Source organism: Dipodomys spectabilis, unplaced genomic scaffold (assembly GCF_019054845.1).
Source record: "Dipodomys spectabilis isolate Male_0828 unplaced genomic scaffold, ASM1905484v1 ptg000095l, whole genome shotgun sequence".
Classification (NCBI taxonomy): Eukaryota; Metazoa; Chordata; class Mammalia; order Rodentia; family Heteromyidae; genus Dipodomys; species Dipodomys spectabilis.
The window spans coordinates 40812077-40836650 of record NW_024870772.1 but is presented as its reverse complement, the minus strand read 5'-3'; the positions used below and the strand labels follow the sequence as shown (position 1 = coordinate 40836650).

Below are 24574 nucleotides of genomic sequence, written 5' to 3'. Positions count from 1 at the left end.
ACCCTGAGACCAGAGGGCACATGCGAATTTTGAGGGACAAGCGAGCCAGTGAGGAGACAGTGAGTGAGGATGGAAATGGAGGAAAGGACCCACTCACAGAGCCTCCAGGGACACTTAGGACTTTAGTCTTTACCTTCCTAATAATCAGCAGTCTCAGATGATTTTAGGCAAGATGATACCATGATTAGATTTGAGTATCAAAAGACCTCCCATTGCAGTGTGCATACACCACTGGTATACATAGTCCACAAAGAGCAGGGAAACATTGTACAATATATACATGCTACAGGAAAAATACACAGGGGTGTCACCTCAGAAGGTTTCTGTATGAACAATGAGAGTGTGAATTCATGAAAGAAACTTTGTTTCTGTTGCCAGGCTTCCCTCACCAGGGTAACTGCTCCTCTGGGTGCTCATGAAAGAGGCGTGTCCCTCACTCTCTATCCTTGGGCTCCAGCCCACTCCAAAGCACATCAGAGGTGCCACCTGCAAGCCCAGGTTTGCCAAACCCATGACAGTTCACCAAGTTTGAAAGCTTCTCAAGAATGTGATGGATTCCGGGGCGTCTTCCCCTGAGAAGCAGGATAAGGAGAATTTAGTGGGTAAGTTCTTTTCTTCCTCTCTTGCAAGGCAGAAGAGAGCTCTAGTGCAAGCATCAGATGCCTTTACTGGAACTGACTCTGGTTTCATTTCGAGCCCCTGAATTTTGGGTTATAGTAATTGCTTGTTCTGGTTTTATCTGCTTTCTAAGAGTAGTCTATAACTTGCTCTTTTGCCATATTTTAAAATAAAAATGGTTGCTTATCTTTGCTGTTCTTTTTTGATATTTTAATTTCTTACTCACTTAGGGCTAAAAACAACCCTTTTTAAGGACATAAAATGAAACACACCATAAATCTACACATTAAAAAAATATGGTATTAGTTTCAAACCCTTTAAGGTTTTGATAAGTTCTAAAGTGTAAAAACAATGTACTGTCTCAAATAAATTAGAAATATCACTTAACCTTTTGTAATTGTTCCTTTTTAAATTTTATTTTATTGTAAAGATGCTGTACAGAGGGGTTACAGTTACATGAGTAAGGTAATGAGTTTATTGTTGAACATTGTTACCCCTTCATTTGTTTTTCTCCTACTAGCCCTTCGCTCCGCCATGTCTCCCACTCCTCCCTCCCCCCTTCCCCTTCTCCTCCCCAAATTAGAAAAATGTATATACAAGATGCAGGGTACCAAAATCAAATACAGTGACAACAGGGGATATACCATAGGGGGAAGAACATACAAAAGAAACAAAAAATAATCACATAGTACATTAAAAATAACAATGACAAAGAAAAACTTCTTGTGTTCATTTCTTGGGGTTCATTTCATTTAGCATTTTATATGGTCATATGTATATAGTTAGGTTTTGTGTGTGTGTGTGTGTGTGTGTGTGTGTGTGTGTGTGTGTGTGTGTGTTGCCAATCCTGGGGCTTGAACTCGGGGCCTGAGCGCTGCCCCTGAGCCTCTCTATGTTCAAGGCTAGCATTCTACCACTTGAGCCACAGCACCACTTCTGGCTTTTTCTGTTTATGTGGTACTGAGGAATCGAACACAGTGCTTCATGCATGCTAGGCAAGCACTCTACCACTAAGCCATGTTCCCAGCCTTGTACATAGTTTTGGAGCTTTTCTGCTCATCTAATAAAATTATCCTAGACATATACTAATTATTCTTTGCATTCCTTTTTATCTTTCCTTTTTTTCCTTCCTCCCTTCCTTCCTTCCTTTCTTTGTTTTCTTCTTTCTTTGTGTGTGTGTGTGTGTGTGTGTGTGTGTGTGTGTGTGTGTGTGTGTGTGATTACCAGGGCTAGGGTTTAACTCCTGCTTGGCTCTTTCTCTCAAAGCTAGCACTCTACTTCTTGAGCCACAGTTTTACTTCAGAATCTTTCAAATTTGTCTGTCCAAGCTGACTTTGAACATAGATTCTCAGATCTCAGGCTCATGAGTAGCTAGGATTACAGGTGTTAGTCATCAGTTCCTCTCCCCATGCAGTTTTTCCTGCTCCAAAACACACAGAACAGTTTTTACTGGATATATTTTTAATTTTAAAGGTACTTCTTAAAATCACAAATGTATCTAAAGTTAAGAAAACTAAGATTTATAAACCTATTTAAAAAACGAAGGAAACTCAGAATGACCATGTTTTGATTACTCAGAAACAATGATTACTCATATTTTGATTTTCATCCACATTTTTCTTTCTATATATTCACTTGTACTAATTGAGATCCTACTGGCCAAATAGTTTCGAGCTCTATTACTTATTTTTCTTCTTCCTTTTTTTTTGTTTGGCGGTCGTGGGGCTTGAATTCTGAGCCTGGGCATTCAGTTCAAGGCAAGTGCTCTACTACTTGAGCCACAGTGCCACTTCCAGTTTTCTAGTGGATTTCGGAGATAAATGTCTCATGGACTTTCTTGCCCAGGCTGGCTTTGAACCTCAATCCTTAGATCTCAGCCTCCCGCATAGCTAGGATTACAGGCATGAACCACCAGCATGTAGCGAGCTCTACTACTTTTTGTTCCTCTTAGAATCAGTTCATAATGGTCTTCTCATGCATGCTTTTGTACACTTTAAAAAAAATGTTGCATATTTCAGTTTTGAGTGTGTGAATCACAGTTCACTTAATTATTCCTCCATTGTACTGCAAGGTGGGTTTTGTTTTTATTTTTGTTTTTTTGTTTCAAGCACTGAAATAAATGATGCTGTCTGGAAATTGTGTAAGTGTAACTCTCCTGGACAAAGTATCTGCACTTGTCTTTGACAGTGAGTGCTGTTATTTCAGACAAAGGGGGTGGGAAGCCTAGGGACCGTGGGACAAAGAATGATGCAAGGACACACATCTCTTTATTTTCTTCTCATAATGATGTTGTGGGGGTGAGCGGACAGTAGACAAGAGAAAAACGCAAGGGCATATGAGTTCCTGGTTAATTGAGTCTCCTGAGAGAAAACAATCTCTTCTGATGGATCATTATTTACAGAACAGAATGTTCAAACAGGTCTGTGCGTCTGTTTCTGTTGATCTGCATCATCCTGATTCTTAAAAGAGGTAGAAGTGTAGCTAACATTCATTTAATTCGTTTGGCATGGGCTGTGGATCAGGAAGTCAAGACACAAACACTAAATATCTGTGTTCAAAGGGCTTTAAAAAAATGTCAGGGAAGACAGAGAACTATAAACAAGCTGGGCCTGGTTGTTCATGCCTATACTCCTAGCTAATACAGGAGGCTGAGATCTGAAGATTGCAATTCAAAATCAGCACAGGCAGAGAAGTCCATCAGACACTTATCTATAGTTTAACAACAAAAAGCCAAAAGTGGAGCTGTGGTTCAAGTGGTAGAGTAGAATGCCTTGAGCAAAAATGCCGAGTTCAAGCCCTAATGCTGGCAGAAAATAAAATGCAACAAAAGACTCTTAGGAGATGTCAGAGTATTGTACTCATACACTATCATAGATGATAAGGTCCTTGTTCATATCTAAATTATCAGGATTTTTTTCTTTTACATGTTTGGGACAGTCTTGCTATATAGTCCAGGCTGACCTTAAACTTGGAATCCTGTCTCAGCCTCCCATGCACCATCATATTTGAATTAGCAATTCTGCACCGAAGAGTTGGCATTACTGGTTTCTTTAAGAGCCTAAAAGTTATCTGAAAGAGCTCACAATGCCAATGGCCAAATTATCTTTGCAGGTTAAAAACAATGTCACAGGATTTAAAGATTTTATTATATAAAATAGAAAATTTTGTTCTTGCACATACAGAAGAGCCACTATCCTATAAAGATTTAGAACAAGCCAATGAAAATGTTGCTAAGTCTAGGCCAAGTGCTAAAGGGAGAGTGGAGGAAGACTAAGCAACATGGGTAGTTACTCAGCAATTAGATACTGGGGATGGTCACACAATATTGCAAACATACTAAAATCCACTGAGATTGTTTTAACCCACTTAAATACTTTGCTCTAGGATAATGATCTACAATTGGAGTCACAGCCTCACTTTGGGCTTTTTGGTAGTTCATTGGAGATAAGAGTATCACAAACTTGCCTTCCTAGCCTGGCCTTCACCACAATCCTTAGATCTCAGCCTCTTGAGTAGCTAGGCTTACAATTGTGATGCACAAGCACCTGGCAAAAAATCAATTCTTTATGAAACAAACCCTACTCAGTAAAATAAAATAAAATGCATAATTGTCAGAAGAAGATGGTATTGAACAAAGTTAAGCAAACAAGCAAGAGTTTATTCATAGCTATAAAGGAGAAATACCAGAACTAAGTGTGGACCAACTTCACTCAACAAAGGTTGGTAGGGATGGTAAAGGGTGGTGGAGATAGTAGAAAACTTCCTGGAGAACCTTAAGGGTTGGTCATTGGCCGAGTGTGTGTGTGTGTGTGTGTGTGTGTGTGTGTGTGTGTGTGTGTGTGTGTGTGCGCGTGCGTGTGCGTGTGCATGCACCCACGTGCGTCCACACACTCATACATATTTTACAGATATACTGCTCATGTAGGTATGACAGAAGACAGCTGATAGCTTAGGGAAAGTTCCCCACTCAAGCCAGGCCCCCATCTCCTTTGATGATTTCACTCCTAAGACAGCTACTAGGTCCTTGTTTAGTTTCAGGAAGTGAAATCAGGAAAAGGATTTTCTAAATATGCAGAAACATGATCTAAGAAAAGGCTGGTTAGGGGCCTTGGAGTGAGGAAGAGGTGCATTCAGGCTCTCAAATTGTCTTGGTCAAAGCTCGCCTCTAGAAAAACTCTGGACAGTTCCCAAGTGGCTTAGAGGATCGCATCCGATAGGAGTAACTCCTTTAACTATTTTACTGTATCTATACGTGTGTGAACATATATACTTTTTTTCCTTATACTAGGTGTTGAAAATTAGGATCTTATCCTGACTACTCAAAGTGTTCTATTACTGCTTGAGCCAAATCCTCAACCCTTTTGCTTTTAGTTTAGTTTTGCCACCCCCACCCCCCTGGTAGACTGTTGTGATGACTTTTCTAGAACCACTTTCAGAATATAATTCTCTTTCCTCTGCCTCTTGAGTAGCTAGAACCATAAGCATGAGCCGCGATGCCCACATTGTTTCTGACGTTGGGTCTCACTAACTTTTTCTCCAGGCTGGCTTTGAGTTGTGATCCTCCTGCCTTCACCTCCCGAGTAGCCAGAATTACAGGCATGTGCTAACATGCCTAGCCCACATATGTTATTGTATTTAATCTTGATAACTAGCTGTTGTTGTCATTGTGGTTGTGCTACCACAGAGGAAAAGACATAAGCTAGTGGAACGGCTTGCAAGATGTCATGGCTTTGAAGTGGAGGTGTCTGGGTCAGAAAATGTGGCCGAATGACCCAGGGCTGAACTTCTTTTCCTCCCTGATCTGCACACCTATCTGCCCATGGGCTGTAATGCTGAAAGTTTCCTACCCTCTTCTTTCTGAGAATATAGAGCAAACACTAAACTATTAGAGACTAGCCTGATTTTAAATACTCTGATAGTTATTTGAATTACCTATTGAAGTATGATATAGTGCAGTATGACATACAAGCACAAGTCTTTGGCTTGGAAGTCTGAATGGGCAAATGGAAAAATCCAGGTCATGCATGCATGCATTAATACACACATGTACACACCAAATACATTCATATGCATATATGTATTTGTACATATATGTATGTGCACATATGTACATGCATACATGTATGCATGTGACTGTGAACCAAATCCTGTATCAACCCACCCAGAATATTGACCCATTATCTTTCATGAACAGCTCAGAAAGCCTGTCTGTTGTCTAATTCAGATTAGCCTTCAATGACAATCCAGGAATGCAGGCAAACAGTTTCTGTAAGAATAAGACCTACATTAATTAATTGCCAATAGCCGCCCTAATTTCTGTCCCTACTTCCAATTTAGGACCAATCAGAGAACTTCAGATATGTCTCTAACCAATCTGAAAGGAGAGTCCCCTTCTCAACAGTCTGCTTACAGCTTCCCCTCACCCACCAGGGCACACCCGAACCACCTCTGTTTCCCCCACACCTCTGGCTGCCTTTGCATCTCTGAGAGTGAAGGCACTGAAAATAGTCTTTGTCTTTCTCATTCAGTTGGTCTAGGTTTATTTCTCAGGCTCGGTATATATAAGTCTATGTAATCAACCTGCAGACACATACATCCTACATGCCAACAGGCTCTACCATGTCCTTCCCAGTTAATTCCCCAACCAGCAACAGCTTCACTTCCCAGAGATGGCTACTCCTTTCTCTTCAAATATACTAGTTCACTCTTCTTGAATAAATCATGACATATAACAAACCTTATAAATGGAGTCAAAATGTATGCAAAACTCGTATCTGCCTTATTTCACCAGTATTGTACTATAAAATTCATCTTTATTTTGTATATAAGCGATAGTTTTATATTTTTTTCTTACTGGATAATATTCCCTTGTACAAATGTATCACAGCTTATTTATCTATTCTCCTGTTCATGGATTTCAGTGGCCATTTTAGTAAATGTTCTCAAACATGCTTTTCATTGTCATTGGCCCTCATTCCTCTGGGGTAGTAGCAGTGACTATGAGTAAGGTTATATGTTTCAGTTTAGTATATGCTTCCAAATAGTATTGCAGGTAATTGTATCAATTTCTTTCCTTCCTCTCTCCTTGCCATCTTTCCTTCTTTTCTTCCTTTTCTTTTCTTTCTCTGTCTCTTTCTCTTCCCTCCTTTCCTTCTGTCTTTCCTTTCTTTCTCTCTTTCCTCTCTTCCCTCCCTGCCCTTCCTCCCCCCACCTCTTTCTTGCTTGCTTGCTTTCCCAGTACTGAGGCTGGAACTGAGGGTCTGAGCTTTTCTTTTTTTTTTTTTAATTTAATTTTATTTTATTTGAGAACACACTGTACAGAGGGGTTACAATTACATGGGCAGGATAATGCATACATTTCTTACCAAGCATTGCAGCCTCCTCCTTTGTTTACCCTTGGGTCTGAGCTTTTCAAAGCTGTCTCTCTACCACTTGAGCCACAGCTCTACTTCCAGCTTTTTTTTTGTCAGTTAACTGGAGACAAGAGTCTCACTGACTTGAACTGCGTTCTTCAGATCTCAGTCTCCATAGTAGCTAGGATTACAGATGTGAGCCACCAGGACCTGTCTGTGGTCTTGAATCCATTGACTAGATGTGATCCAGGTTTGATTTTTTCCCCCCTCTCATCAGCTCAATAAAGGCAGAAGCCTTGTGTCGATTGACATGAGGGCAGTGTGGGAATTTCTGAAGGCCTTTTGTGACACTGTCCCAGCATTTACTATCAGTCAGATGATTAATCCCAAATCCAGCACCTGGCTTTAGCTGTTGGAGCAAGCTCGGAGAAAGGCCGCTTGAAGGGATTAGCTTCTTCAGAAATGTGAAACCAGTGCTATGCCATCTCCTGCTGGACCCCGAGAGCCCTTCAGGCTGAACTGGGCCTGCCGGGAAAAGGGAAGCTTGGAAAGTGGCTTATGGGGTCTTGCTTTACCAAGAAGCTAAATGATACTCAGAGGTTCCCCCCCTGCCCTCCCTCCCCCCCAGTGCTCTCAGCAGCAGTGACTTTGGCAGTTGCAGTGCTCAGGTGCAACTCTTGGAAGATGTATGTGAGACTCTTCTTTTTGTGCTGGTCCTGGGGCTTGAACTCAGGCCCTGGGTGCTGTGGCTGAGGTTGTTTGTTTGTTTGTTTGTTTTTCCCCTCAAGGCTAGCACTCTACCACTTGAGTCACACAACTCCACTCCCAGCTTTTTGGTGGTTAATTGGAGATAAGAATCTCATTGGACTTTCCTGCCATGGCTGGCTTCAAACCTCAACTCTTAGATCTTAGCCTCCTGAGTAATGAGGATTACAGGTATGTGAGCAATCAGTACCTGGCTATGTTAGCTTATTATGTCCAACCAACTAGTAAAAGCCAGAAATGGAGCTGTGGAGTATTGGACTATGAGAAAAAGTCTTCTATCAAACTAAAGTGCTTTTAAATATTAATATTTCTTTGGTTCTGATATTTCCTAAAATTATTTGCTCCATATTACAATACGCTGAGGCCTGGGCAATTTCTGCTAATGCAATGTTAAATGGTCCTAGAGGTTTTATATGTTTAGACTTTCTTTGTTCTCCTTGCTCTTCCTTCCGTCTGTCTGTCTGTTTGTCATCTGTCTGTCTGTCTCTCCCTCTGTCAACCTTCAACCCTGTGCCTGCCAGGCCTGTGTGGCAGACACAGGCATAAGCTTCCCAGCCATCTGGGTAACTTTCTTTGTCTTGTAAATGTACTAGGAGCAGTTCAATTTCTCTCTCTCTCTCTCTCTCTCTTTTCTCTCTCTCTCTCTCTCTCTCTCTCTCTCTCTCTGTGTCTCTCTCTTGAATTTGGTAGTACTGCCTCCATTCCTGCTTGGAACAGCCTGGCAGGTGGGTCCCCCAATAAAGCCTGAGCCTATATGGGTTGCTGGCTTCTCATGTCTTACACTGGGTAGCTGGGATTGCAGTCATGAGCTACCGCTGCCAGGCTACAAGACAATATTTATTAAGCCAAAATGTCACTGATACCCTAATGTATGGTTCACAAAAAGTCATTGAATAGAATGAGCCAATTCCAACAAAGTCGTGTCACACATCAAAGTTGCCAAGTCCATGGCAACTTTCCTATCCATCTGTAAAACATTAATAATAGTAGTAATACAGTTTTACTAAGATAGATATTACTGCATGAGTCAGGGACCATATAAAAATAGTCTTACTTACTCTTCATGAAATCTTTCAAGGTCAATAGCTTCTATAGATCTAGCCAATGAGGAAATGCAGACCAGACAAGTTTAGTGGGGATTTGTATAAAGCCCTAAGGCTGAAGGTTGAGAGAGCACACATGGAAACTCCTACCTAAGGTCTCTTCCAACTGGTTTTCCCCCAACCCCCACTGAGGATAACCATACATACCTTCCTACCTTAGAGGTTATTTTGAGTTTCATCTGAAAAGTCCATGGAGCCCATGGTTCTGGTGTGATGGATGGATCTCATTCTATGAAGCATGGGTTTCTTTGCTTTGAGAATAATAAACTACATCAACTCTATACGTTCATTACTAAGAGACATTACTTAGAAGGGAGGAGTCAATTTAAATTTCTGAAAGCCTAAAAAAATGTGCACCGGGAGTGTATATGTGTGTGCCCAAGTGTACATAGATGTTGATGTGTGCATGGATGTTAGCTGCTTTCTAACATGTGGAAGTAGTTAAGTTTCCTCTTCAGTCACATCAGGCTTGGCCAGCTCTAAACAGTGGCCTGTGCAGGCAAATGGATTTTCCTTTCCTCCCCCTCTCCCTCTCTCCCTCTCTCCCTCTCTCCCTCTCTCCCTCTCTCCCTCTCTTTCTCCCTCCCTTTCTGCCTTCCTGCCTTTCTGCCTTCCTCCCTCCCTCCTCCCTTCCCACCATCCCTCCATCCCTCTCTTTCCCTCTCTTCCTCACTCTCTCTCTCTGTCTCTCTCTTTCTATTGTTTGTGCTGTCCTAGGGCTTGAACTCAGGGTCCAAGTGCTTTCCTGAGCTCTTGTGCTCAAGACTAGCACTCTACTATTTGAACCACAGCGCTACTTGAACCATAGCATTACTTCCCCGTGATTTCAGTAGTAAATTGGAGATAAGAGTCTTGTGGATTTTTCCTACCTGGGCTGTTTCAAAACATGAAACAGATCTCAGCCTCCTGAGTAGCTAGAATTAAAGGCATGAGCCACCCGTGTGCAGCTGCATGGATTTTCTAAGAGTCACATGGATTACCGGTTTGTTTCTTTTTTACTTCCTAGGAATCAACAAAAACCAGCTTGGCGTGTGTGGCTGGATTCTATTTTTGCTTTCTTTGCTGTTAGTGATCATTACCTTTCCCATCTCCATATGGATGTGCGTGAAGGTAATTCTCCGGGGAAGTAAAATGGGGCTCTCCATATGAGCTGATAAGCCATTAAGACTAAAATGTTCTCCCTTAATCTCTTAGATCATTAAGGAATATGAACGGGCTGTTGTATTCCGACTGGGGCGCATCCAAGCTGGTAAAGCCAAGGGACCAGGTAAGGTACTGTGTATAACCCTGTTACACACCATGGGTACCTGTTACTAGACCACCACTGATAGTCTTCCTAGAGGCATCTATTGGGAGTCAAAAACACAGGAAGCTGGAGCTCTCACCTTTCTGTGCAGTTGAAAGATACTGCCCTGTTTTCTCTATTATGTCAGTGGGTGAACATAACAAGGCAGTCTCATTGCTGGATGTCACTTGCAACCACTGCCACTGAGAATACAGCAAGAGAATGAAGGGACTGAGCAAATTGTCAAGGCACAACATTAAGTTATCTGTGGAGGCTATTCAAGGAGTTGGTTTAGCTCCATGCCAGTGGCTCGCGCCTGTGATCCTTGCTACTCAGGAGGCTGAGTTCTGATGATCACAGTTCAAAGCCAGTCCAGGCAAAAAACATCTGTGAGACCCTTACTCTCCATTTAGTAGCAAAGAACAGGAAGTAGAGATGTGGCTCAAATGATAGAGTACCAGTCTCAAGCAAAAACAAAAAAAAACAAACAAAAAAAAGCTGGTTGGGAATGTGGTTTAGTGGTAGAGTGCTTGTCTAGCATGCATGAAGCCCTGGGTTCAATTCCTCAGTACCACATAAACAGAAGAAACTGAAAGTGGTACTGTAGCTCAAGTGGTAGAGTGCTACCTTGAGCAAAAGAAGCTCAGGGACAGTGCATAGGCCCTGAGTTCAAGCACCAGGACTGGCAAAGAAAAAAAAAAGCTAAGGGACAGCACCTAGTGTCTGAATTCAAGCCTCAATACTGTTACAAAACAAACAAAAGGAGCTGGTTTCTAATTCTCACTCTTCAGAAGGAGCTAGTAAACAAGCAAAATGTAGTTTCTTCTCCTGGCAAGTAGATTGATAGAGATGCAAGCCATTGCACAACTTCTTTTGTTTAATTCCTTAGTTTTGAAAAGAATCTGAAACCAATGTTAAGTTTGATGATTGATCTAGAACAATCTTTATGAATGGCATACAGACGAGCTTCTAACACCTACTGTAACATTTCTTTCCATCTGTACAGCAATGGATGTAAAAAAGTATTTCAAACTATTCATGAGGCAAAAATAATCTTTTAAGGGGCATGGGGTGAGAATAGAGGTATCAGGTGGTAAACTTTAGAAAAAAACATGATGTAATACAACCTCTCTTAGTTGAAGCATAAGAAATTCCTCATGTGTGTTTTGATTAAAAAATGACAATTCTATATTCTGTTTGTTTCTAATTATTATAAAAAGCACCCCCATCTAAGCAATGGAAAAGGAAGAAAGGTTTATTTTGACACATAGTTTAGAAGTTTCAGTCTATGTTTAGCTGACTTCGTTGTTTTGGGTCTAAAGTAAGACAGGACATGAAAGTAGAGATGGCATGATGTAACAGAGCTCCTCATCTCATGGCAGCTAGGAAAACAGAGAGTCAGAGAGAGAAAGACAGAGAGACAGAGAGAGAGATGGAGAAGGAAAGATAGAGGAAGGAGGAGGAGGAAGAGGAGGAAGGAGGAGGAAGAAGGAGAAGGAAGGAGAAAGAAGGAAGGAGGAGGAAGAGTCAGGAACAAACTCTATCTTTCCTGGGCATACTCCAGTCATTCACTTTCTTGAACTAGGCCTTCCCTCCTAATAATATCTTCATATTATAATTCATCAAGGGATTAATCCTTTAATTATATGAGAGTCCTCACGATCCAATTACTTCTCCAAAGACCCATCTTTGAAAACTATCATATGCAGAACCAAGTCTCCAATACAGGGGCCTTTGGGGGATACCTGATATTCAAACCATAACACATATGGGTTAAGTCTAGTATTCTTGAAAGCATCTTAGGCCCATGGAAAACAATGTTCAGTAGCTGTATTTCCCTGGTAATGCTTGCTTTCTGTCTCTTCCTAATGTTTGTTTTAGCAAAATTGTTCTGTCTTCCACTGCACTATAAGATTTCTGGGGACTCAGCTGTCTTTATGCATGTGACATTCTGTGTACTTTTTACGTGGTCATGAACCACGATAGACATGATTTAATGTGATAGACATAGGATAGATGAATACATAGCAGATATTTACAAAATAGAAGCTGGATCATTTCACAGAGTATAATCTGGACTGTTTCAAAAGTATTGTCTTGACCATTTCAGATAGGATAATTTCTTAAAATTTTCTTGGCAGGACTCTGCTTTACACTAATGAGCACACATTTGTTTTACTGTTGCTCCACTGGAGCTATGCCTCCAGCTCTGCAGTGTAAAAAAAAAGTAATATAATTTTATTGTTATTATAAAGGTGTTGTATGGGAGGGTTACGATCTCATAGGTCAGATAATGAGGACAATCCTTCTTGAACAATGGCACCCCTTCCTTCGCTTTCTCTCAGTTCCTCCCTTCCATCCCTGCCCATAAGTTACATAGTTCCTTTTTTTCATAGTGTCTATTGAATACCATGACTGTGTTTCTGTGCCCCCATTTTGGCCTTCCTAAAAAGACAAAAAACATCAAACAACAGTAACAATAACAACAACACATATTTTCATTTCCTGGAAGATATTTTGATAAATACTATTTTAGATGTTCAGGAAAATTATGCTTTTGAGTTCCTCCCCTAAGAGTATCCTCCTTTAGTCTGATGGTTGGTGTGTGAATGTCTACAGCCCTGTATAAATGATCATGTCCAGTTTTTTTTTGTTAGATCTAGCTTCCACATAGGAGGGAAAACACTTACAGTTTGTCTCTCTGCTGGCTCTTCTTTTTACTGATTATTTTGGATAGAGTCTAGTGAATTTTGCTTCCTGGGCTGGCTGTGAAGTATATTCCTCTAGATCTCTGCCATCTAAATAGCTAACTAGGATTACAGATATAAGCCATCAGCATTCAGCAAATAGTATAATCTTACATGTCTAATGTCATGCAAAACCTGAGAAAAAGAAGGCAGGGATTCTTACCAGGGATGTTCTTACCAGTTTGTCAAGACAAATGTCAGACACATCCAACAAAGGATAATAACACAAAGAGATCCCCTCCCAGTCACATTTGATCTGGTGGCACTAAGATTATAAGTTAAAATAAAACTGGCTCTGAGAGAAGCAGAAGGAGACTCTGGGGGAAAAAATTTACATCTTTTAACTGAATTTTCCCAGAAGATTTCACTAGTAAATGCCCAGGATGACAAACCTCGTCATACTTCTCTCCAGGGGTGAGGAGTTACCTCAGACTCACAGGAGGAAGGGAAATCAGCCACATTGCCAATGGAAAACCACTTCTGTAAATTCTTTTTTTTTGGGGAGGGTGCGGTGCTATAACAGGGGCTTGACCTCAGGGTCTGGGCGTTATGACTTAGCTTTTTTGCTCAAGGCTGATGCTTTGCCTCTTGAGCTCTCCTCTACTTCTGATTTTTTTTTTTTTTTTTGCTGCTTATTGGGACTAAGAGTCTTGGCTGGCTTTGAACTATGATCCTCAAATCTCAGCCTCCTAAGTAGCTGGGATTACAGACATGAGCCAATAGCGTCTGGTGCAAATTATTCCTTTTATTTATTTATTTTTTGTCGTGGGCTTGAACTCTGGGCTTGGGTGCTGTCCTTGAGCTCTTGCGCTCAAGGCGAGTGCTCTACCACTTAAGCCACAGTGCCACTTCTGGTTTTCTGGTGGTTCACTGGAGATAAGAATCTCATAGACTTTCCTGCCTACACTGGCTTTGAAGCTAGGATTAAAGGTGTGAGCCACTGGTGCCTGGCAACAAATTATTCTTTAATTATGAAGGTATTAATAATAAGAGCTGCCATTTGTGGAAGTTAAGATGTATTTATCAATGTGTATCACTATATTTTAGTAGCATGTTGGATCATTTTAGCATGTTAATCTTTACTTCTACTGTGTATATGTGTGTGTGTGTGTGTGTGTGTGTGTGTGTGTGTGTGTGTGTGTGTGTGTATGTGTATCTACACACACACACACATATGCAAACAAAGCTCTGGAAAATTAGGTGAATGTTTCCTGGTCACAAGGCTAGACAATGACAGGGCTAAGATTTAACTCTTGCTAGGTTTCAGGACCATGATCATAATAAATATGACATGGCAGCACAAATGGAAGTAAAAATTGGAACAGAAAATTACTACCACAACTGAAAAAGGTTTAGACTCCTGTTCCCCCAAAATACTTCAGTGATAGTCTCCATCTAAGCTTTTCACGGGCCCTTCACATATGTTAAAAACGTGTTTTTACTGTTGAGAGCAAATACAGAACAAAGACAAAACTTCCCTGAGAAATAGAGATGGATTAGTGGCCTTCTCTTGCTGACATGCCTGGTGGTTCTAATCCTTTCAACTCTTTCAGTAAAGGAATAAAAGTATTTCTGGGTAATTCTGAAGATTTACAGAGTCCTCAAAGGAGTTCTGTTGTGCTTTTTCTTCGCTGGCCAATTCCAATATTTCACAACCCAGAGACAGTAAGTTTTTCTGGCTGAGTAACACCACTTAACTCAAGCCAGATCTTTTTCTTTTCTTTTTTTTTTTCTTTTCTTTTTTAGACAGGATCTTGCTATATGGCTTCAAAATCTTTAATTCTTGTTCTTTAGCCTCCTGAGTGCTGGGACTACAGGCAGGAGGTGTTAGTTCTGTAATGCATTGATTTCAGGAAATCTGAGATCCTGGAAATATTTTATCCACTTTTCTGTCAGCATTAATAAAGATGCTACAAATGTTAGCAGTCACTGCCAATTCATGTCTGTCTGTCATCTGAATCTTTTAAATAAGTACCTTTATTAAAAATCCAATTACTCAACTATGCCAAACAAACACACAGATTGAAGGAGATTATGTAAAAATGAAATTTAAACATTAAAAGTTATGTGGGGTGTCAGTGGCTCAAACATGTGATCCAAGCTACTCAGGAGGTTGAGAGGAGAGGGGTGTGATTTGAAGTTAGCCTGGGCCAAATGATGTTTGCTAAATTCTGTCTCTGAAATATCCAGCAAAAAGCAGAGCTGGAGGCACAACTCAGGTGGTAGAACACCAGTTATGAGTAAGCAAACCCATTGAGATCTCAAGTCCCTGAGTTCAAGCATCCAAAGCAGCAAAAGAAATAAATAAGTCAAGAATCTTTAGCTCCTAAACAGAAGGCATTGATTTCTAAGTAATTATTTTTCTTCAGTGACTAATAGGAGGAAATCATTTTCCTGTGCTCATTTGAAGATTATTTGTGAAGTATAAATGGTCCATGTAAATGAGGTAACATACAGCCAGGAGGGTTTGTTGTAATTAGTTTCAAAAAGTAAAACTCTAGATCAATTTTCTTTTCCTTTTTTTAAAACAATAGGTTTAATCCTGGTCCTGCCTTGCATAGATGTATTTGTCAAAGTTGATCTCCGAACAGTTACCTGCAACATTCCTCCACAAGAGGTAAAAGAGTAAAGATGTGTTACTAGAAGAGAAATATTACAATGTCTTTAAACTACATGCCAGAGGATGAAATGAATCTCCCTTGAGTTACCCCAGGTAGCTCCAAATCTAGTAGGCTTTGTTTTACCAAATGAGGATGAGGCCAAGGACATAGGCTGAAATTCTAGACGATATGGGATGAGCAAAGTGGGAAAAGAGATGGGTTAGAGAAAGACAGGACAAACAGGTGCTTAGAAGAGACAAGTCACTGTAGGAAGGAACTGAGTTGATCTTGACAGTGAACTGTGGGACATTCTGATACTCTCCCATCTCCTTCTCAAAGGACATTTTAGAAGCACCTACATGACTTACTTTTGCTTTTGACTTTACTATTCTTTCTTTTTTAATTCTTGGAACGCTATATGAAAGCACCAGCCGAGAAAACCACACGAACATATAGTCACATACAGCAAAAGCCTGCTGGCAGGCATGCTCTCTCAAGATAGAGAGTAGCAGCCTCTCCTTATGCAGGGCAAGTGGTTATATAGTGATAGAGAAGCTAAAGGCAGCACAGGGAGACTGAAAGCAGCAAGTCTTGAAGCTGAACACTAGACATAGCATGTGGCTGGGGCAGAATCTCCTGACTGTGGCAGCAGCATTTTGCTGGCACAGCTGGGGCTAGAGATAGAGCAGTTTGGGCAGGGGGTGGACAATTGTGGTCAGGCCTGAGCTGGTCATCTGATTTGGGGGAAAGGGCAGAGGACCTAGGATGGAGGCTGTCAAGCCAAAATAGAGATGGATATGCAAACACTGTGAATGAATGATCAAACAATAATTGAGCACCAGGTTTGATGAATGGTATTACTATAATCATACATAACCAAAGTGATCTAGAAAGAAAGAAAATGAGAGTAGGACCTAAGGGCGGAGAGAACAAAGGTAATGAGACAAAATGGTCAAGCTGGAGGCTGGTGGCTCACACCTGTAATCCTAGCTGCTCAGGAGGCTGAGATCTGAGGAGAGAGATTCAAAGCTAGAGCCTGAGAAGAAAAGCCCATGAAACTCTTATTTTTCAATTAACCACTAAAAAGTTGGAAGTGAAAAGTGTAACTCTAGTAGTAGAGGGACACCCTTTAGCAAAAATGCCAAATAGGAGCACAAGTCCCTGAGTTTGTCAGAACTCTGTCCAGTTCACAGGAGCCCTGAGAAGTCTCAGCAAATGAGACAAGGGATTTTCTAGATCTATCATGGGTATTTCTAAGTTCTGCTCCAGTGATTTACCCAGAAATGTCTTCGTCACTCCCCAAACCATATCACATTATTGGGAACAAATGATGCTGGTTCTCTGTAAAGCAAAATCCATCTGGCTTTACTTGACCATGGAACCTGGTCTCTGATACCATCTGTGTTTCATAAGAAGCATCACTCATCAAGTCTGATCACTGAAAACCAAGTGGAACCCAGGTATTGGGAAAATTAGTGTCCCATCAGAGTTCTACTATTACATTCTAAGTGGGAAGTGTCTGTTCTCACCCTATCCCATCAAGGACTTCTGTTTGTGTGATGTAAAACTTCTCCAAGGTGAGGTAATGAAGTTTGCAGTCATCAAATCAGTTCAGGAGTCTTGTGTTGTCCAGTAAGATGACATTGCACTCAAGCCAGGACAGAGTTCTGGTGCCTGCTGGTGTGAGTTGTCACCAGTACTCTCCCTCTGTGGAGAGGGTTCCTTTGATGATTGTTGTAAAAGTCATCCACTGATGATTTCACCTTGTTGTTCCTCCACAGATCCTCACCAGAGACTCCGTGACTACACAGGTGGATGGAGTCGTCTATTACAGAATCTACAGTGCTGTCTCCGCTGTGGCTAATGTCCATGATGTCCACCAAGCCACATTTCTGCTGGCACAGACCACTCTGAGAAATGTCTTAGGGACACAGACCTTGTCTCAGATCTTAGCTGGGCGGGAAGAGATTGCCCACAGCATCCAGGTAAGAACCAAGGATGGCATTTTTTTTTTATTCACTCAGTTCAATGATCTTGCAGTTCTAAGCACTCATCCACATACATACATACACACACAGATACACACAGCAGTTCTAGAGAAGTGAACTTAAAGTTAGTTAAAGTGAACTTAAAGTTAGTTAAAGTGAACTTAAAGACAAAGACTTAACTATCTGCATGGGAAAAGAGAACTCTTAGGAATTATGCCCTTTATTCTTTATTTTATTAATTCCAAATTAAGAATCAACCAACTAAACTTAGCCTTTTCTAAAGAGGTTACAATTCAGATTTAGTTTCTTTGGAGTGAAAAATTTAGAAGAGTCATTTAAGACGGCAAAAAATGACATGTCTGGACAATTTTTCTATCATACTACCAATATCAATCATACGAAAAATAATGGTAATCATCAAGGATGTAGCAGTTATGAACTCATCGCTTGTACATCCTAGTTTATAAATCACATTTTTGTATTTTCTTTTAATTATATTTTTATTCTCTTGAAGTAGTTGCACAAAGGAGTTACCATTGAACAAAGCAGCTTATGAATACAATGCATCTAGATTGATGTTAACAATACAGTTTTATAATATCTTAAATCATTTACAATTTGATTCTGATCCTGCAGTCTATGAGATGGGTCATTAGTGCTCTGTTGAATAGTCCCTCAGGTAGTTCAAAGGCATTAAGATTTTATGAGTAAGGTTAACACTGGGAGGCTGGCAATTCAGATGTTTCTTGTCTAGAATCGGGACCCAGGTATCTCTAGCTCCTGGGGTCCTGTAAAAATGATAAACAGGAAAATGTTTAATTGCCCTTTGGGAGTAGAGTTCTCTGCCCTGTTCCTAGGAGGAGTTGCTCTCTGATCTCATTATTTCCTGAGGTATCCTTGTCCGTCTTTCTCCAGGATAACCAGCAAGATATCTTCCATGGTACATATATGTATATAATATATATATATATATATATACAAATATATATACACATATATATGTATACTTGTCAAAAGAAAAAATGTATGTATATTTTACAAAGGATAAGAATATCTTTGATGTTAGGTGGCTTTAAAATGCTCTAAAATATATTCTAGAAATATCTTACACACATATTTGTATATTTGTGTGTGTATATATAGCATATAATACATATATACATACATACTTTTTTTCTATTTGTTTAAAACTAGTCCTAGGGCAGATGGCTGACGAGAGGAAGACAATATAATACATCAAGAAGTACCAATAATAATATTCATCAAATCACTGCTAGGCCTGGACAGATGTTTTATATGTATTATCTTCTAATCTTAGGGCAATCTTGAGAAGGAATCTTTCACAGATGAGAATCAGAGAGGTTATTAAGAAGTTGGCTCAGTCGTTTACACGTGCAGTATCAGAACCAGGACTGTCTGAGAAGCTTGCACCACCGTCTGGTGGATATCAGTGACAAGCAAGCAGCAAGCAGCCGCTCAAATCCATATGGACATCATGTAGTTACTTGGGGATGATTGTAGGGTGGCCCTTTTGGTAGAACACCAACAGACCTGTAAAAATTTGTCCCTGAAACCCTCATGGGATTAATTTCAATTCCAAAAAGTGAACAAGAGGTTCAGAAAAGGATTTGCTTTCCCCTAGACACTTACATCTGACCACTTTTCTTCTGATCAATGTCCTTTCTTTGAATTTGGGAACAGACCTTACTCGATGATGCCACCGAACTCTGGGGAATCCGAGTGGCCCGAGTAGAAATCAAAGATGTCCGGATTCCTGTACAGCTGCAGAGATCCATGGCGGCTGAGGCTGAAGCCACCCGGGAGGCCAGAGCCAGGGTAAGCCTGCCCAGAGCTCACGGGGAGGGAGAGCTGCTTGCTGTTGGAGCAGAGGAGTGTAGGCCTTGAATGGAAGATCAGGTACTGCTACAATAGTTTCATGAGCTGGGATGTATAGCTCAGTGGTAAAGCTCTTGCCTACCAAGTGCAGTATCTTGGGTTCTGTCCCCAGTATCACAAAAAGAAAGGACAAAAAAAAAAAAAAGGAGTTTCTTGTTACAGTTATTTTGCTGATAATTTCCCATGGATTAAAGTTGAGAGGTAAGATACTACTTAGGAGTCTGAGAACTAAGGATTGTAGTTCAAAGCCAGGCCAGGCAGTAAAGCCCTGTGAAACACTTATCTCCAATTAACTACCAAAAAGTGGAGCTGGGGCTCAAGTGGTTGAGTGCTAGCCTTGAGCACAAAAGCTCAGGGACAGAGCCCAGGCTCTGAGTTCAAGCCCCAGGACCAGCACACACACACACACACACACACACACACACACACACACACACACACACACACACACACACACACACACACACACACACGTAATTGGTACCAGGTCAAGAGTATGATTGACATGTGTGAAGCCCAACACTGGCTATATATCAAGAGTCTCCTAGAGAATTGAACACTGCAGATACAGTGGGGCAAGGTCTTGAATAGGTCCAGGTACCAATATTTTTAGGATATAACCAACTTGGTGCCAATCTTTCGAGCATCATTGAATACATTATTACTGATTTCAAAGGAAATAACTAAATACTCAGATTAACATTACAAAACTTAAGCCAAGTGTCCTTCCTCCCTCTCTCCCTCCCTCCCTCTGTCCCTTCATCCCTCCCTCTCCCTCTCCCTCCCCTCTCTCTCTTTCTTATTTTTGGGTTTGAACTCTTTTTCTGGGTTTGAACTCAGGGCCTGGGCACTGTCCCTGAGCTTCTTTTGCTCAAGGCTAGCATTCTACCACTTTAGCCACAGCACCACGTCTGGCTTTTTCTGTTTATATGGTACTGAGGAATCAAACCCAGGGCTTCATGCATGCAAGGCAAGCACTCTACCACTAAGCCATATTATCAGCCCCCAGATGTTCTTAAATCAATCACCTTCAGACTTGGATAGAGTCCCAGAAGTATCAGAAACCAATCAAAAGTAGAAAACTCCATGTACCTTCTTTGGAATCGTACTTAAGGTATGATGAAGGTCTCATTTGCTCTTCTTCCTCATTCATTATCTGGCTTATCTGCTGACTTCCTGTAGTTCCCAAGGAGAGATCTGGTTACCAGGGCTCACATGGACAGCGAGCCCCAGCTGAATTGTTCTTTGAGAAAAAAATGGGGAGTAAGTAACTAAAAGAATCCCAATGATAGTCATCAGGCTAGTACCCCATGTAATCTAGAGGTGAGAGACTAATTTAATAATATCATGAAATAAATGTATTTTGTGGTAAGTAAAAACGGCAAAAAGGCCAGTTGGAGCCCTTGAACTTTAGACTTTTCTGGAAATGAGTGCAGCAGTTAGTAAGACTGCAAAGAGTTTCAAGATCATTGCTGGAGTGGATGGCCAAGTCTCCTTTTGTCAAAGATGGTGCTTTTATTTATGTTTGTAAATAGAATTCAGGAATATATAGCTTGCAAAATACCTCTCTCAATATTGCATAATCTTGCTATCTGTGACCAGACTGTGTGTATGTGTGTGTGTGTGTGTGTGTGTGCGCGCGTGCGCTCATGCGCTCCTGCCTATCCTAGGGCTTGAACTTAGGGCCTGGGTGCTATCCCTAAGCTCAAGGCTAATGCTCTACCACTTGAGTCACAGCTCCACTTCTGACTCACAAACTTTCCTGACTGGGATGGCTCTGAACCAGGACATTCAGATCTCAGCCTGCTGAGTAGCTAGGATAACAGGTATGAGCCAATTGTGCCTGGCTCCACCACAGGATGTGAGACTCTAATTTTAACCAAGGAAAGAAGAAATCCGTTCAGACAAGTGAGAACTGGCAGGAGAAACGCCAGCATGGTCCCAGCAAAAGATCACCCTAGTCACAACTACCAACTATTTTTCCTTTCATTTTAGGTCCTTGCAGCAGAGGGAGAAATGAATGCTTCTAAATCTCTGAAGTCAGCCTCCATGGTGCTGGCAGAATCCCCCATAGCTCTGCAGCTGCGTTACCTACAGACCTTAACCACTGTGGCCACAGAGAAGAACTCCACCATCGTGTTTCCTCTGCCCATGAACATACTGGAGGGCATAGGTGGTGTCAGCTATGATAGCAACAAGATAGTCAGTAAAAACAAGGTCTGAGGTTTTTCCCTCTATCCAGACCATTGCTTAGCGAGTTCTTTGTACTCAACGGAGAAGCTAGCAGTTAGTAGTGTGAACATGCCAGCACTATTCCAGCCACTGTAACTCCAACAACTGCAATAGCGTTAACAGAGGAAAGCAAGGATAGAGAATATAATAGGGTCAAAATTACAAAAGTGAGGACTGTGTACTATTATTTTAAAGACATAATCAGCATTGCAATATTCGTAGGTAATTAGTTAAGGACTTGGCCCTTGACTTTTAGCAAGAACTTTTTCACAGTGGGGGAGAGAAACATTGGGTGACTAAGATTTCAGAATACCTTTTTTTAGTTGTTTTGAGGAAATATTCTAGATACTTCTTAAAGTAGAATGGGTCTCATATGTATTCCATATTGCTTTACAATTCCACAGTAATTATTTGATACAGCTCCTGTAGAAGAGTTGGATAGCTCTGTTGTTATAGCTCACAACAGAACCTCTCAATGCTGACCGTGATGGGTGATGTGTAAGATAAAACAGCAGCTGAGGCTTCACGTGGAGTGGGGAGGGGGAGGGAACTGCCCTCAGCTCAGGACAGGGGAGGGCCAGGATCTACTAAGGCACAAAGTTTCAGTAATTTCTGTGCTTTCAAGTGAGAATATTTACAAAGGCTCCATTCCTGAAGCCATAGGAGTCATCCTGTGAATTTCATGCTTTCACTCTCTTATTCCCTAGAGTCTCTGATAGTTAAGGATTGTTTTTCCCCTCTATCCACTCCCAACTAATTTGTTACAAATAAAGGAGTATTAGAATATGAATGTATTTTATATTATGTTTAACTATATTTTATTATATTATTATTTTAACTATATTTTTATTATCTTTAAGAAGTTGTACAAAGGAGTTGAACAAAGCAGCTCACGAATACAAAGCATCTTGATCAACGTCACCCCTTTCCGCAATGAATGTATTTTAAAAAATCGCTTTGTTGGGGGTTTATTTGGTGGCCAAAGTACTGATTTTTTTTTTAAAGGATCAGCTTTGAGAATTAGGCTAAACTTCCTTTACAGCTAGTATTTTGAATTGCTCTGTGTTACTCTGAAGTCTTTCCTTTATATAGATAACCAAGAAATATCCTTCAAGAGGAGAATGTCATGCCAAAATACGAAGTGATTTGTGTAAGTTCCCATAACCAATGAAGGTTGGATTAGAACTAAACAAACAAAAAAAAAACAAACAAAACCCACAAAAAGCAGCTCTGACTGCCACCTGGATCCTTGCTCTTGTGCTTACACGTCACTAAGTTTGACTGGGAGAGGGGGGTAGGTGGGAGGAGGGGAAGCCTTTTTGCTTTCACCACCAAACTCTGAGGACTGCCCAGATGGGCACACAGGTCCCTTGACTCCTCACTCCTTTCCACACTCCCTCATAACCTCGCCACCCTCGTATTCCACATCTCTGCCACGTCACCACCCTGTTCTCTTCTTGCACAAACACACACGCCATCAATGCATTTCATGAATGAATGCAAAATGGGGAATATACACTAACTCTGGGTTTGCAACCTATTTTATTTCCATGAAATGATATGATTTGAAGGCAATCTACAGCTCATGTTGGATTTTTTTAATAACTCATTCTTTTTTTTTTTTTTTTTTTGTGGGTCATGGGGCTTGAACTCTGGGCTTGGGCGCTGTCCCTGCGCTCTTCAGCTCAAGGCGAGCGCTCTACCACTTGAGCTACAGTTCCACTTCCAGTTTTGTAGTGGTTTATTGGAGATGAGTCTCACGGACTTTCTGGCCCAGGCTATCTTTGAACTGCGATGCTCAGCTCTCAGCCTCTTGAGTAGCTAGGATTACAGGCGTGAGCCACTGGGGCCAGGCTTACTAACTCATTCTTAACCCAGTGATAATCACACTTTCCCTTTATGGACTGAGAACATTAGTTGCATTGTAACAGGACTCGACAACTTCAGTCATGGGGAGACACCTAAGATAGGTCACTACATGAGCTATAGTTGGAGACTGTAAAGCTATGTCAACTAGACATGTGACTGGTGGCTTTACCTTGTAAGGACAATGGCACAAACTTAACACAGGCCAGGGCACTTCAGGCCTTGAGAGCTACCTGAAAGGATGCCCTGCATATACAAGGCATTTTGCTGGTCCTTCTTAAAAAAATTACCTTTATTCCAGATATGGACAGTGAGTCCTTTTTTGGCTTCTGGGATTCACATTCAAAATGCACATAAGTTTGCTGGCAACTTTTCAAATGGGGGTAAACATTCTTTCCCTCACTGACTCATTTCAAATGTCCAACCTTTTCTCCACATCACCACCGTCCAAAACTACAGAGGAAAAACGCTAACAAAAACAGTGCATAGCCTGTTTCCATTCTTTGGGATTGTGATTGGAGGTCTAAGAACTGTATTAAAAATCTGTGGGCTTGTGGAAGATACAGTTTGACAACTCCTCAGGAGATTCAAATTGTCCCATTTCCCCCCTCCCCCCACTTATTTAAACTTTAGCATATATTACAATAGGTTATTTATTATATTACTAAAAGCTGACACCAGATCTTTGGAAAGTAAGTACGCATAGGGACCAAGGGGTGTAGAACAGTCAGGGAAGTTCAGAGTTTGTTTGTGATGTGGCTGCCAAAGGTGATATTCAGAGCAGTGACCTCCACCCATCCCTAGAATAAGGCTAAGGTATTTTCCCCTAAATAGAGAGAGGAACAGGCCAAAAGGAGAGGCAGTAGACAATCTCTCTTGGAGAGAGAAATATTTAGTCTACTTATAATGCAGCCGTAGAACTCGAAAACATTACATCAATCATTAGGTCAGTGCAAATAACCTGTGTCAAGTGATTTTCCATTCTTTTTTTTTTTTGGTCAGTCATGGGGCCTGAACTCTGGGCCTGGGTGCTGTCCCTCAGCTCTTCAGCTCAAGGTTAGCACTCTACCACTTGAGCCACAGCGCTACTTCCGGCCTTTTCTGCTTATGTGGTGCTTAGG

At 41.1% G+C, this 24574-nt stretch overlaps 1 protein-coding gene across 1 annotated transcript; it reads left to right on the top strand.

The window, feature by feature from the left end:
• Positions 1-550: 550 nt before the first annotated feature.
• Stoml3 (stomatin like 3) lies at positions 551-22751 on the top strand. The gene is made up of 8 exons (XM_042685841.1): positions 551-602; positions 9846-9949; positions 10034-10106; positions 15406-15488; positions 17253-17456; positions 19161-19295; positions 21351-21557; positions 22680-22751. The coding sequence occupies exons 1-8, from the start codon at positions 551-553 to the stop codon at positions 22749-22751; spliced, it is 930 nt and encodes a 309-aa protein (XP_042541775.1).
• The last annotated feature ends 1823 nt before the right edge of the window (positions 22752-24574 follow it).

Excerpts from the sequence above, each read along its gene's own strand:
- Stoml3 (XM_042685841.1), top strand. The coding sequence starts at position 551 with ATGGATTCCGGGGCGTCTTCCCCTGAGAAGCAGGATAAGGAGAATTTA. Across the intron at positions 15,489-17,252 it reads GCAACATTCCTCCACAAGAG|ATCCTCACCAGAGACTCCGT; the intron begins GTAAAAGAGTAA and ends GTTCCTCCACAG. Across the intron at positions 21,558-22,679 it reads GCTATGATAGCAACAAGATA|ATAACCAAGAAATATCCTTC; the intron begins GTCAGTAAAAAC and ends TCCTTTATATAG.